This window comes from Lissotriton helveticus, chromosome 7 (assembly GCF_964261635.1).
Source record: "Lissotriton helveticus chromosome 7, aLisHel1.1, whole genome shotgun sequence".
NCBI lineage: Eukaryota > Metazoa > Chordata > Amphibia > Caudata > Salamandridae > Lissotriton > Lissotriton helveticus.
In genome coordinates, this window is record NC_136068.1 from 400,951,150 (window position 1) to 400,965,455 (window position 14,306).

General features: G+C 48.4%; 1 protein-coding gene across 1 annotated transcript in view; it reads left to right on the forward strand.

The window, feature by feature from the left end:
• The first annotated feature begins 750 nt into the window (after positions 1-750).
• PIGT (phosphatidylinositol glycan anchor biosynthesis class T) overlaps positions 751-14,306 on the forward strand; it is a 353,955-nt gene continuing 340,399 nt past the window's right edge. Inside the window, exon 1 of the mRNA XM_078652267.1 lies at positions 751-1,024. Within this exon, the coding sequence (XP_078508393.1) occupies positions 820-1,024 (205 nt within the window). The 5' untranslated portion in view covers positions 751-819. The remainder of the gene's footprint in view (positions 1,025-14,306) is intronic.

Here is a 14,306-nt window from a genome sequence, read left to right on the forward strand (position 1 = left end):
GCCCATTTGAATGTCTCCAAACTGCAGGGGGGCAGGAGGGCTTGTGTCACGCTGTGTAATAACAGGACCGGGTCTCTAGACAGACCCTGCACTTTCAATCAGGTGCGCAGCAATCATTCTGGTGACAGTGCCATCACGACTTTCATTTTGTGTTAGTTAATCTGTGTTTTTTTTTACACAAACACATTTCTCATGTGTTTTATTATGTGTTGCAACTGGTACAGAAGTTTCTATGTATGATGATAGTTTGCCCTTAGCCCCGCCCCTTGCCACACCTCTATTTTAATGAGTACCTGCACTTATTGTTCCCCATTTAAAGCACTGCTGCTAATGTTCTAAAACATAATTGTGAGACTAGTTCATAGGTCAAGTGCATTGCAGTTAATACGAGCAGACTATTCAAGACTTAAACCTGCAGGTCTGGTAAAATGTTTAATATTTTTCGAGGCCTGTGGGAGGGGTGGGGGCTCCATGTACTTTGAGGCGGTCCCTTCTCAAGTTTCATTACACCACTGATGCTGTTCGACCCTTTTTGTAACTATAGTACAGTATTTAACGAGCAACCTACACACCCCGAGGACTCGCTCATAAAAAGATGGCTATAGTCGACAACAGACCGAAACCCTAAACGTCATCAACGTTTAATTTGGATAGGCATCTGCAGAGGGCGAAACTGAACACTATACAACCCCTGGAGCGTTGGTTCGTGTCTCCATTCACAGCTTAACACGCCACGCCCATTACTCTTACGCAGACGCTCCCTCAGCTCATTGGTGAGCGCACTCCGGAAGCGGAAAAGCGGTTTGACAGCCGAAAAACATGGCGGTTACAGTACTGCTTTTTGTGCTGTTTGTATGCGGTCCGGGGGTTCGAGGAGCCGGGCCCGCGACATCCGCCTCACCTCATACGGACTTTGCGGACGAACTGCAGGAAGAGTTGCTCATCACCCCACTGAGCTCCGGGGACATCGCAGCAACTTTCCAGTTCAGGAGCCGCTGGGATTGGGACCTGCAGCAGAGGAGAGGTGAGGAGAATGGGTGCTGCTCAACGATAGACTGGACTCGAGCGGTTGATGCGAGTGTGGAAAGAGCACAAAGTGGAATCCTATAATCCTCGAGGATACTCAGGGTTTGTAGTTAATTTTTCGCAATATTGTCTCATTTTTTACATCCCTGGTTAGTGTGCCGAAAATAAAGGTAGTTAACAGGGCTTTAAGTGGAATGAAAAAACGGGGGGTGGGGCGGGGGCTCTCAAAGGGGCGTGGCAAAATGCAATTAAGGGCGTGGCTTAAAACATGTAAACTGAAAATCTATATTTAGCATACTGTGCCGCCCGACTTGTATTTTGTTGTTTCTCTCATTGCATCCAGATATATGATACAACAAGTAACATCATACCTACAACAAGCATTTACAATGCAATGGTTTTGCCTTTGTGAAAGTTAGAGCTATTGGCATTGCTCTTGACATTATTTTTATTTATGTTTTTTTTAAAAACATAAATAAATGGCATTGTCATTTACAATGCAACTAGCTTTATCTCTCGCAAATGACACCCACAAACACCCACAGAGAGCCCCCCCACCAAACACAGAGAGCCCCCCCACACACACACAGAGCCCCCCCACACACACACACAGAGCCCCCCACACACACACCCACACAGAGCCCCCCACACACACAGCCACACAAAGCCCCCCCACACACCCCCACACAGAGCCCTACACACACACCCACACAGAGCCCCCACACACTGCGACCCCCCACACACATTGCAAGCCCTACACACTGCGAGCCCCCTCACACACTGCGACCCCCATTTCAATAGATGTGTGATGCTTACATGGTACTAAATTGGCCCCTGCATGGCTGAAAGGTTGAAATGGTGTAGGAGGCAAGGGGACATGTATATAGAGCTTACTACCCCTGATGTAGTGCTTTGATGTGATCGAATTGAGGAGGGGGCACTGGAGGAGCAGGTGGATAGTGTAGCATGTGACAAGAGGGGACCCATGTTTTCGACCTGTGCTCGGATCCCTGGGCAGCTGCATACATTGCCCATGCTTAGCTCTCCCCATGCCCCCTTTACTGGGGTCACCACCAGTTTCATCTCAGGCCCAATGAGTGCCCCCCTAATTATTTCTAGGGACGCCCACTCCGGTCAAGTGGGAACGGTAACAGATTAGTGGACCCAGGGAAAGCAAAGTGATCCGGGTAGTGCCAAGCAGACCCAAAGAGTACCGAGCACACCAATGGACACCAATGGAGGGATGGGTTCTTAGAATGCTGTGTGGGTGAGGGGGCGGGGGTCTGATTGGAGCGAGGGGGGGTCTGAAAGCAGTGTGTTTTATTGATTGCGACAAAAATAACTTGCTAGGTCGTTGGCAGTGGTCCAGATATGTACTGCCGCGGCCGTTTTCAGTCTGTGTTTATTTGTTGAAGTTCTCTTTTATGCGTTAGGAAACGAATGCATGTGAGACTTATGAAATCTATCGTTATTAGCTGCTCTTCACTTGTTAACGGCAGGAGGGCAAGGAACTTGTTTGTTTTTTGGGGGGGAAGGGGGGCAGTTTTACACCTGCTGTAGAAAGCCTCTTTTCAGGTGCAATTTTGGCAGCACTGGTTGAACAAACTCTTTTCGTTATGGCACGAAGCGTTGCTATTTGGGAATTTCAATGAGTCTGCGGAGAGGCTAATTCAGATGTGTCGGGAATGTCGTGTGTCTCAGGTTCTGAAGTGCAAAGCCTTTCTAAGTGAAGTGCTTGCGGTGGGGGAGGGGTTAAAGATTTTGGACCCTCCGCGGCTCGGGCCTCCTCTTATGATAAATTATCCAGATATTTTGACTGTGGAAAGTGCAGAGTTTATTCATTATTCAGGAAGGCTGTAAATAATATAGAAGTTTGTGCCGCGGCGCCCTGTCGCTCTGCTCCCCCGTCTCTTCCAGTTAAACACCAACCCTCTATTTTAGTGCTCCAGAGCCCGCCGGGGCGAGGCTGTGCCGTTTTAGCCTTTCACCATCACTCAGCTGCGGTGTCAGAGGGACTTGTTGAAAGCAAGCCATGGGAAGCGAATTGTTGCCATTCTGCGTGCATCGGACCTGCGCGTTCCCATGTTCGGTGCTCAGGCCTCGGATTACGGCCGAGTTCCTGTGGAGAGAGCCGTCGCGGTGCCTGTGCAGTCCAGCTGACTCACAAACAAAACAGAGAAGTACCTGCCTCATCACTTACCCTCCCTCCCCAGACGAGGGTACAGAGCAGTGACATCAAGAGCAGTGCAGCCCCAGACTAGTGGCAGAACCCCCACCCCCCGCCTGGTGCACGCATTCCAAATATGCCCCAGTGGAGCATTTACCGCCATACTTCTTCTCCTGGGCCGCCGTCCTGGCGGGGGCTCCTTGCGACGGCGGCAATCTGTTGGGCACTTCTCCGGTCTCCCTCTTCAGCATGCTGAAGAGGGAGACCGGCAACGTCCTCCGCTTCTCCCGGGGCTCCCTCCAGGCAGGCCACGGGAGCCCCGCGTGGGCCGCCATACTTATTCTCCTGGGCCGCCTTCTTCCCCCGGGCTGCGGGGGGGCGGGCACTTCCGGCCGGCCGCTCTAGGATTGGCCGGTGCACAAGTCATTCAGTGTAAACACCCACATGAGAAAACATTAAATAAAAGAATAATGAGGGAGAGCTCTCTCTACAAATAGAAAAAGAGAGCGGGGAAGAGATCAGGAAGGGGAAATTGCATTTAGGTCTCATACCCTGGAGGAGCGGGCGTGCTACGGATCGGCATGGAAGAGGGGCGGGAGAGGGGGCGGGAAAGGCGAGCACGCCCACGAGAGCAGGAAGGCGGGTGCCGGCTCAATGCCGGACCAGATTCGGGGGCGTTCCCGGCTTTTGGCTGACGTAGCGTGACGTAGGCAAAGTGGAAAAATTCTCGGGAACGCCCCCGAATCTGGTCCGGGATTGACGGACAGAGCCGTCTCCCAATGGCTAGCCTCCATTTATGGAGCTAGCCAATGGGAGGAGCGGGCGGATACCCGACTCCAAAGAGGAAAACATTAGATTTTGCTAGCGCATGCGTACTTCGTACGCATTGCCAAGCAAAACCTAAAAACTCTGGACTATTGGCTTTGGCAATGGTTGTTAGTTGCATAAGATAAATAAGCAGCAACTATGGCTAGTATATAATATTGAAAAAGCTTCCAATTAAAGCCCTGGTGATACCACGACAATGTTGCTGCTCCTGAGTTTCAAAAAGAGAAGGGAAATGCAGAGAGAAAATTAGTCTCTTTAAATGATTTCCCTTCCCCTACAACGCTCACCTGGCATTATGTTATGCCATAACTTCTCCACTAGTGAGAAGTGAGCAGTGAGAGCACAGCACATCGATGTGCCTGTGGTCACTGCAGTCCGGAAAAAAAACGGACCAGGGCACAAAACGGAACCCGATAGAGACCTATTTCGAGGGCCCCTTTAAAAACCTGCCGGTGCTCAGACCCGGTGAGACCCGGCCCTCTTAAAGCCCTGGTAGTTAAGCAGGGTTGGATTAGGATAAAAAAAATCAGCCCGGGCCACCCAAAAAAAAGTGGTCCACATTTGAGTATTGCCTTTCCGCAAAACACTGCTTAAGTGAAGTTTTATGAAACAATAGGGGGTGGGGGGCATGTTTTATTAACTTCACTTAGATAAAATAAAATGCACAGATTAGTTCACACTGCTGAGCCTCCCATGAATGCAAGTGAGACCACTTTGTCTCAGGCCCACTGTCCCCGCTCAATCAGCGTGCATTAAAGGGCCAGCCCAGCAAAAGAAGAGTGATATCTCTGCCCATCTGCCTCTAGAAAGGTCACTCAGGCACCCACTGGGCAGCTGGCGGCAACCTAACAGCAGAGACAGCCCCAGGCTGCCCAAAACGCAGCCCACAGCTCGAACTCGGCAACCGGCTCTTCAGCCATTTCCTTAGTGCCTGCATTACCAATCCGACCCTGCAGTTAAGGTCACCTCTAGTAGCTTCGCTTTTTTTGTCTTCGCCAGGTCAGGGACATTTTAAGTATTTTGGGGGCCCTGGGCCAAACATATTTTGGGGCCCCTCTTCGGAACAGCTTTGAATTTATGATCCAATTTAAACTCTTTCATGCCGCCATCGGCCAGGTCACTGACAGTGCACAGGAACACTTGTCCAAATTCTAAATGTGTTTACTGACCCTGATGTGTTTCTTCTATATTGTAACACAGCAGCAGCTCTTTAATATTACTTACTGCAAATAATCTCTGTGACACCCTCCAATTTATTTCTCATATGTGAAATCTTGTTTTGATCTAAAAGAACTTTTTATGGACGTTGTATGAAACATGAATACAACATCTCTCTGCAAAATATCTGTAATAGATTATCACACATCACCACATTAAAAATAGATTAAAGGGAAAAGGTATTTAAAACGATCTGTTTAAGAACTATTGAAGGTCATCAGGGCAAGATTCTCTGTAGAACAGAGCTGGCTTTATCAGCCCCCCTCCCCCGAAAGGCTGGATCCCTGGGCCAGAGCCTAATTTGCCCATCCCTTCAAATTTCTCTGGCCGGGGTTTTTGTATTCTATTAAACATTGTGGTATAGTATATACGTTTCAGAATGCAAAGTGCTGGTGGTTCAAATTGAAGGCGGAGGACTCGCTTAAAGCTCGAGCCTGGTGTCTGGCTGTGATTTAGCTCTAGGTCCTCCTGGAACTGTTATAATATGATAGCTAACCATTCTTTACACCACATAAAAACTAGTTATGACAACAAAACTCTAGTGTGCAATTTGCACATATTTAGAAAAAGAAAAACAACACAAACTGAGAAAAGTTGAGGTACCAGCAGTGGCGGCTGGTGACATTTCAAATTGTTAGGGCTTAAAATTTGTGGCGGAGTGAACCGTGGCGAGAGAGCATAGCAAGTGAGCCCGAACAACCTAAGAGGGGTTCAGGGGAGTTCTCCCGCACAAGAACATTTTGAAAAAGAATGGGAAAATGGTGCATTTTCAAGCAAATTTGAGAAAGCCAGAAGGTTGATAAAGCAATTGTGAAAGTACAGTTATTACATTAATAAAGAGATGTCATATAATATTAGTAGTTGCTTATTCAGCATAACCACAGAGCTTCATAGCAGACTTCGAGGAAACAATGCTGAGTACCTCACAGATTTTTTTATCTCACAAACAACTAAACCGGTCACAAACTAGCAGCATACAGGAAGAAATGTTAGGATTAACGTATTCACGTTTTGTAGACAAATCACCACGTCTGTCTTTAATAGCTGCAAACTTCTCAATACCTAAACATTAAAGTCTGGGATTCTTTTGACAAGGTCTCTCTCTATAGAGAGCATTGCTAAAGTAATCAGTCTTTCCTCTATCATGGTGTTCCTCAGGAATGTCTTAATTTTGTTTAAAGTGGGAAAACATTGTTTCAACTGCTGATTTCCTGGGAGTGGTAATGACTATTTTTTAGTAAAGTCACTGTCTCTGTAAGTGACTGTTCCCTATTCAGTTTCTGAATTAAAGCCAGTAAAGAAATGGCAGCAGCGGCCCGTCAGTATACATGCATTCCGTACAGAGCAGTCAAATAAGTTCTCAGATCCTCTTTGTTGAGCACAGGGTAATCTTCCACACAGTCATTAAGAGATTGCTTAGGGAAGGAATGATCATCTTTTGCAAGCTGATAACTTTGCAGTAATGAGGCACTCACCAAATGTTTTGTTAAAGAAAAACTTTCCTGTGCATGCACACTTATAATGTCATATACCTCCTTTGCAATTCGAACTAGACTGATGATATTTTTCTTGCGGTTTGAGAAACTAGAATCCTTTGGCTTTCTGCTGTCTAAATTGTCAACCCGATCTCTCACTTTGCTTACGCTGGTGACAAACGGAATGGTAGCTCATTGGACAAAGATCGTATCTATTTCTCGTTTTTGTAACTGGCTGTATAGTTGGTCAGCATGAGGATTTATTTAATGAAATAAAACCAGAAAGAACTGAAGTCTGTCTTGTAGTGTTATAGCAAAGTCACGGGCTGCATTCTGACTTTTGAATTCAAAGTCAGCATTGGCTTTTATGGTGTCAAAACATTTCTCAAGATCATCCCTATATTGGAATATTAAGTTGATTGTATGTATGTGAAAGTTCCAACGAGTTAAGGATGCCTTTGGAAGCTTTTTGGCCACAATTTCCTGAAGTTCTTCTGTTCTTTTGGGGGAATTTGAGAAGACTGCTGCTATGCCTCCAAAATCCAAAAAGAACATTTGTGCCTGGAATTCTTTGATACTGCTTGTGGCATAATAAGATTAGGTTGGTGGGTCTAACAGTGCACATAATAAGCATTAGAGTACACATCTCTAATTATTTTCTGTGCTCCACCAAGGCTTCCATCTATTACTGATGCCCCATCACAGCTTTGTGCATTGAGGTTTTGTTTTTGAGGCTGCTCTGGCAAAATCAAGTTCAGTTCACGCAGTATAACTGAAGTAATAGTTTCTGCACTAGAGTCTAGGACACATGTTCCTCATGCCTGCCTGGTGGTGATATGATATTTTTACCTGCCAAATCCCATGCTATTTGGGGGGGGGGGGGCGTGGATTAAGAGAAGATATGCATATTGTGGTCTCATTTAGTTCAGAATTCAAAACACCATAGCAGGCGTCACACATCCAGACCAAAAAAATAAAAGTGTACAAAACTGATGCAGCAATTTGAACATCTTAGCATTGAAACCATTGTTGGGGGGCTTTTAGAATCTGTGTATTGTAATGATTGTGACAGAATATGCAAATGTGACTCTACGTAGAGCGAGCATCTCTGTATGGTGATGTACTCATGTAGTGGTGTTTCAAACTGCAAACGTACCATCTTCACCTTTACTTCACTTTGAAATATATAGCGCCGACACTACAACTACCGTGTACACACTACACAGCATTATAAAATAGCAGAGGTGCGCGAGATAAGAGGCGCTGTTGGAGTGTGGTAGTGGAGGGGGAATCTGTGGAGAAGGGTATTTTGGGAGGGGAGGGTGCCAACAAACAATATGCCCCAGGCACTATCGGTGCTAAAGCTGGCGCTCTCTCTAATCCTGTCTTGTGTCCATATTCTACCAATGTCCGTGCTGCGTGACATTGTAGGATGCAGAAAAGGAAGCAGATGTTTTTTTGTAAAAGGTGATAGTTCTGAAAGACTCCTTCAGAGTAGACTCTACTCTGAAGAAGTAGACTCTACTCTGAAGGCGTCTTTCAGAACTGTCACCTGTCACAACTGTCTGCTTCCTTTTCTGCATCCTATGATTTTATGCAGCACGAGATACAGATTCCAAGGAGCCAACCGAGCTATGACAAAATAATAGACCTTCCATTTGCACAATGTGTTTGCTTTATGTTTTTCTAATATGCAAATCTATATCACAGCTGGGCCTCCCAAGGTAAAAAAAAATGCTGTGAGGGAAGGCGACTGCCGCATCCGTATCCATATGAATTATATATTTCACGCAATGCCTACTGGAGCTCACTTCTCGCGCCCTGCAGTGGAAATCACTCCTCCTCCTGGTAATTTGTCAGTCGGTAAAATAATCCTGACTGGAGCGTCACCTCACCATGTTTGCTCGAGGAATTCTCATCAGGCCCGAGGTCGAGGAGTCTCATGCTAATACATCAACTTGTCCAGGCCACTGTTTGATAAAGCGTTCAACAGAAAATTCTGCTGCCACTAAAGGGGGTGGGGAGCAGGCTGCCAGTCTACATTTTATAACTGCTGCTTCCCCAACCCCTTCACAAGTAGTTTCAATTTCGAAGTTAACGTGACTTCACTGTGCTAAAGTTCCATCAAGACCGCCATGGGCCACGACCACTGCATTTTCGGCCCCATGTTAGTCCAACTGTCTGACAAGTGTGTTCTGAAAACAGAACCAGCAAATGCCACCCAGAGCCCAAACTACTCTTCCATCAAAATCACGCACTCGCAGCCTAGCTCCCAACCCTAGAACCCACTCCCAGTCCCAACCAACCAGAGGGAATACCCCCCAATTTCAGTCATAAACACACGCAATACCGCGACAAGACCATAAGCAGCCGCAGGCCTCCATTCACGCCAAAATCGCGTCCAGAAACAAGTCCCAAAACATCCTTTCAAACCAACCACTACCATTCGCAAACAAAACTAGAAGTTCCTAGCAGCAGCTAGTCGCCCATTCAAGCTGCTACTCTGGAACAGTATACATCCACGAACACCCTAATCTCAACTCAAAAATAAATGTGCAAACCCAAACCACTCAATGAATCCCAGCCCCCCCCCCACTAAACTTTAACTGACCCATACGTCATCATTTATCCAGTTTCGATCACATGCACTCACTGGCAGTCCCGTCACATTATTCACATAAAAATCAAAATTCACCATTCATCAATAATTATTGTGACTTGACGTGATCAGCCCAGCAACGGCGAGTAATGGCAAATCACTGCACAGTTTCACAAAGCCATTGCAGTGATTTTCTAATCTCCTCCATGGGCAAACCGTCCCAAGCCGCGGGGCCAATGTGCAAAAACTGTCTGCACCATGCCTGGTAACTGCATCACTCAGCCAATCCAGATGCTGCTCCCTTGCAGAGAGCAGCACCCGGATTGGCTTGAGCAGGCAAACTCACCGCTCATTAAGTGACTAGGGGTCTGCGGTTTTGAGCAATGCCCACTCACTAATGGGCAGTAGAGAGAAGCCTAGGGGCCCACTGTCCAGAGGAACCCCCTCATCTTATCTCATCTTATCTTAAACTGAACTTATAAAGCGCACTGACACCATAAGTTTCCTGGCGCTAAATGATGATTGCCGAGAGTGCGGCGAAGCAGGCTAACCGGACCTATAGAATAACCAGGTTTTTAAGGTCTTTCTGAAACTCTGTAAGGTGCTACTGGTCTTGATCGCCAGGGAGAGGGGGTTCCACAGCTTAGGTGCCAGATAAGCAAATATGCGGCCTCCGAATTTTTTGAGTTTAATAGTAGGGGCGGTCAGTAGGTGTAAATAGGTCGAGCGAAGATTACGAGCCGGGCAGTGCTTCACAATGAGGGCCTTCAGGAAATCCGGGCTGTTACAGTAAAGGGCTTTAAATATTAAGCAGCCAGTCTTGAAGGGGGCCCTTTGTTCGATTGGTAACCAGTGCAGTTTGCGCAGCAAGGGCCTAGCTGATTGCCATTTCGGTGTTTTATGGATTAGTCTTGCTGCCTGGTTTTGCACAATTTGAAGGCGGTGGAGCAATGACTGGGGTAGGCCTAGGTAGAGGGAATTGGAGAAGTCGAGGCGGGATAGTACCAGGGAGATCACAACTTGTACCAGTGCCGTGTGCGAGAGCAGATTATTATTATTATTATTATTATTATTATTATTATTATTATTATTATTATGCATTCTTATATAGCGCTCGATTACCCGTAGGCATCTCGGCGCTTGCCTTGGGAACCCGTCCTGGCTTTTTTCCCTGTGAGATACCCGTACTGGGCATCCCCAAGGTGAAAGCCAGGCATCCCGCCGCGGGAGGGCCGTAGTGGAGATTAAGCAGGCTAATGCCCAGAGCTGCAGAGTGTGAACCCGTGATTCGAGTAGGCACTGAAACGAGAATTATCGAGTCCGTGGATATTTGGGCTCAAGACCCTGCCGCGTCGGGAATTGAACCCTGGTCCCGGGTCTGACCTCCGCTTCAGGTCTGCCTCCTCTAACCAGTGAGCCACACTTCTTCAGATGAGAGATCTTGCGGATTTTTCGCAGCTGAAACATGCTGGACGAGATCACTGCCCCCACATGGGCTTTAAGGGAAAGATAATAGTCGATGATCACCCCTAGGCTCTTCACCGAGCCTGAGGGAGCGGGAGAGGAGCCCAGCTCGGTTGGCCAGAACTGCGGGCCCCAGTGAGCCACGCTGTTACCTGGCAGGATGAGTTCGTTTTCCCTGGGTTCAGTTTGAGTTGGTTGTGATTCATCCACAGCTGTATATGGAGCATCACTGCTTGAAAATCTGTTGCAGCGTTGGGGGAGTCCAGAGGGAAGATGATCTGCAAATCATAAGCATAATTGAAGACAGTGATCTTCCACTTTTTTTAGCGAGTGGATCAATGGCCGGAGATACAAATTAAACAGAAGGGGTGAGAGGGAAGATCCCTGAGGAACTCCGCATGTCGTGGGTGTCTTAGTCGCAGTGAAGAGGCCTAGACGGACCGTTTGTGCTCTGCCCTGAGAGGAATGACTTGATCCACTCGAAGGCGGGGCCCTGGATGCCAGCCTGTCCGACACGGTAGAGAAGGATGTCATGATCCACCGTGTCTAATGCGGCTGACAGATCCAGGAGCACGAGTGCCTGTGGGGCCCCCCTGTCCGCATTCCCCCTCAGGGCATCTAGTACTGCCAGGATGACGGTCTCAGTAGAGTGTGCCGGCCTGAAACCTGCTTGGTTGGGTTCAAGAAAGCTAGAGCTCTCAATGAATTTTGAGAGGCACATGGTTACATGGGCCTCGAGGAGCTTAGACAGATAGGGCAGGAGGGAGATGGGGCGATAGTTGGAGAGGTTGGCGGGGTCGGCCCCCGGTTTCTTCAGTAGGGGGACCAGTGTGGCCTCCTTGAGGGCGCTGGGGACCGTGCCCGTGTTGAGGGATGCGTTCAGGAAGGGGAGGATACTGTCTGGTAGAGAGGAGAAGACGTCCTTGAGGACAGAAGGAGGAAAGCAATCGTAGGGGACCCCGAATTGATACGGGTAGTGAGCTTTGAGAGGATGCTGGGGCTTATAGCGGAAAAGGGAGCGAAAGAAAGCGGGTTAGAAGGGGAAGAGTCTGATAGACTGATAGAAGTGGGAGGGGGAATGGTATTCTTGATATCCTCGATTTTTGGATAAAGAAGGTATTCAGTGCGTTGCATGTCTCTTGTGTGGGAACCTGGGTGGAAAAAATTCTGTCATCCGAAGAGAAATCATTCATAATTTTGAAGATCTCCTTAGATTTATTACGGGCTAGGAGGATTCTATCTGAAACATGTGAGGCTTTAGCCGTGGAGATCGCGCTTTTATAATCTTTGCGGGCCGCAACAAAGAGCAGTCTATCGGAGTTGGAGTAGCCACGTCTCCAGTTCCGTTCTAGTTGGCGTAGCTTTAGTTTCAATGCCTTAAGGTCACTAGAAAACCATCTGTGTGAGTTGCCGTGCCTGGCACGCGCAAATTTAGTGAGAGGGGCAAACCTGTCACTAGCTGTCTGCAGCCAATTGACAATGGCTCCCTCCATCGAGTCGACACTAGATTCGGGGTCAATGGTGGGGCGTGTGTTGGTCATTGTCAGATTAGGGACACCCAGACGAGTAGCACTAGCCAGGTGAATATTCCTCAACCTTCTGAGGGATCCCTCTTACCCTTAGGTAGTGACATCCCCAAGATGGATCTGTTGGGCATTGCTCAATCAATTCATGGTACATCCCCCCCACCTGTATCCCTCCACGCCACCACCGGTGTGCCTCCATAGCATAATCTTTCAGCTATTACTGGACGTTAGAATCCCATGCATTAATGCCCGTGAAACGGTTGTGTTACAGTACAGGTCAAAACATAGCTACTCAGAAATCTCCATTGAGTCCATCAATCAAGTCCTGGTTCCTTCACCTTGAATCAACGCTCCATGTGGGTCTTGCTCCTCCTTCAGTTCTGACCCCTCCCCATATTCTGACTCTGGGGTCTGCAATAGCCCCACAAGGCCTCCCACGCCCTCGCCGCCTCCAGCGCCTTTTCATTCTTCGTTTTCAAGGCCTGCTGCAGCCTGAGCGCACTTTCACTCTGCGCCCATTTTAGCATCTCCGCCCGCCACCTTCCCAACCCTGGCCCCCATGCCGTTTTCCAGTGCATTGTGATTTCTCTTTTAGCAATACGAGGCCCAGGTCTATAAACTTACTTGTCACTTTCGTTCTAGTGGTATGTGGGAACCAGAGTAACAAACAAACTCCCATATCCAGTTCTAATGTCGAGTCCGTTAAATGGCACAGTAGATCCGGTACCCCCTTCCAAATTACCTCTAGACTTGTTCATCCCCACAACATGTGCTGAAAGTTGGCTACCTCCAAACTGCTTCTCGGGCACTGAGCAGCTACCGCCTAAAAGTATTGTTTGAGCTTGGCCGGTGTCAAATACGCCCTGTGCAGGATGTAGAACTGTACTAGTTGGAATCTGGCATTCCTCGTACATTTCCAGGCCCTCCTAACTAGCTGGTCCCTCGTTGTCTCCTGAATTTCTCTACCCAGGTCGCGCTCCCACTTCCCTTGCAACGTACGCAGTGGCTCCTGAGCTTCAGGTAACATGCGTCTGTAAAGGCATGTAATGGCCTTAACGGTTCCTGCCGCCATCACCACATATTGGCACACCATGGATGTACGTGGTTCCGATAGACCTATCCCCCAATAACGCTGTATAGCGGAAACAAGCGCTGCATGCAGCAAGCAATCCCCCCGTGGTAGATCATATTTCCGTTGAAGGGTTTGAAACGGCAACAGAGTTTCATTTACATAGAGGTCTCCCAGCACTTGTAGCCCTAAATCTTCCCAGGTGGCCAGCGCTGCCCAGTCCCCGCCATGCGGTAAGGCCGCACACATTTCCAGCTGTATCTCCGGGGCATACGGGCGACTGAAACCAGCCCTCCACTGGCTCCGATTCCAGCACAGCCGTAGCGTCTTCTCCTCCGCAGTGAGCAGTTCAAGCCACATTTTCTGGCTGAGAAGTATAAAAGATAAAACGTACCGTGGGATCCATCGCCCCTCCGGGCCATGCGGGCCACGGAATTCCCGAGCCACACCCTGGGTGAGCTACTGCAACTGCGCTGCAAGATAATACCATTCAAAATCCGGCACGGCCATACCACCGTCAGCTCTCGGACGTATCGTTGTAGCCATAGCAACTCGCCGTCTTCCCGCTCCCCAGATAAATCCCACTGCTAAAGAGCGGAGCTGCCGAAAAACGGAGCCCGGTACCCAGACCGGCAACGTCCGAAAATAATACAATAAACGTGGGAGCGCCACCATCTTCAGGAGTGCCACCCGACCCGCTACCGACAATGGTAATGTACTCCAAAACCCCAGACTACCCCTGAGTCCGCGTATTGCCCGACCTAAATTACCCTCCAATAAATCCTCCGGGGTGTGATAAACTTTGGTGCCTAAATAAGGTAAGCATCGGGGTTCCCAGCGGATGCCCGCCAAATGCGGGGGATTCTGCACAGCCGGTGCCACCGGAAATAAACAGGTCTTTTCCCAGTTCACCTTTAGCCCCGAATGCTGTCCA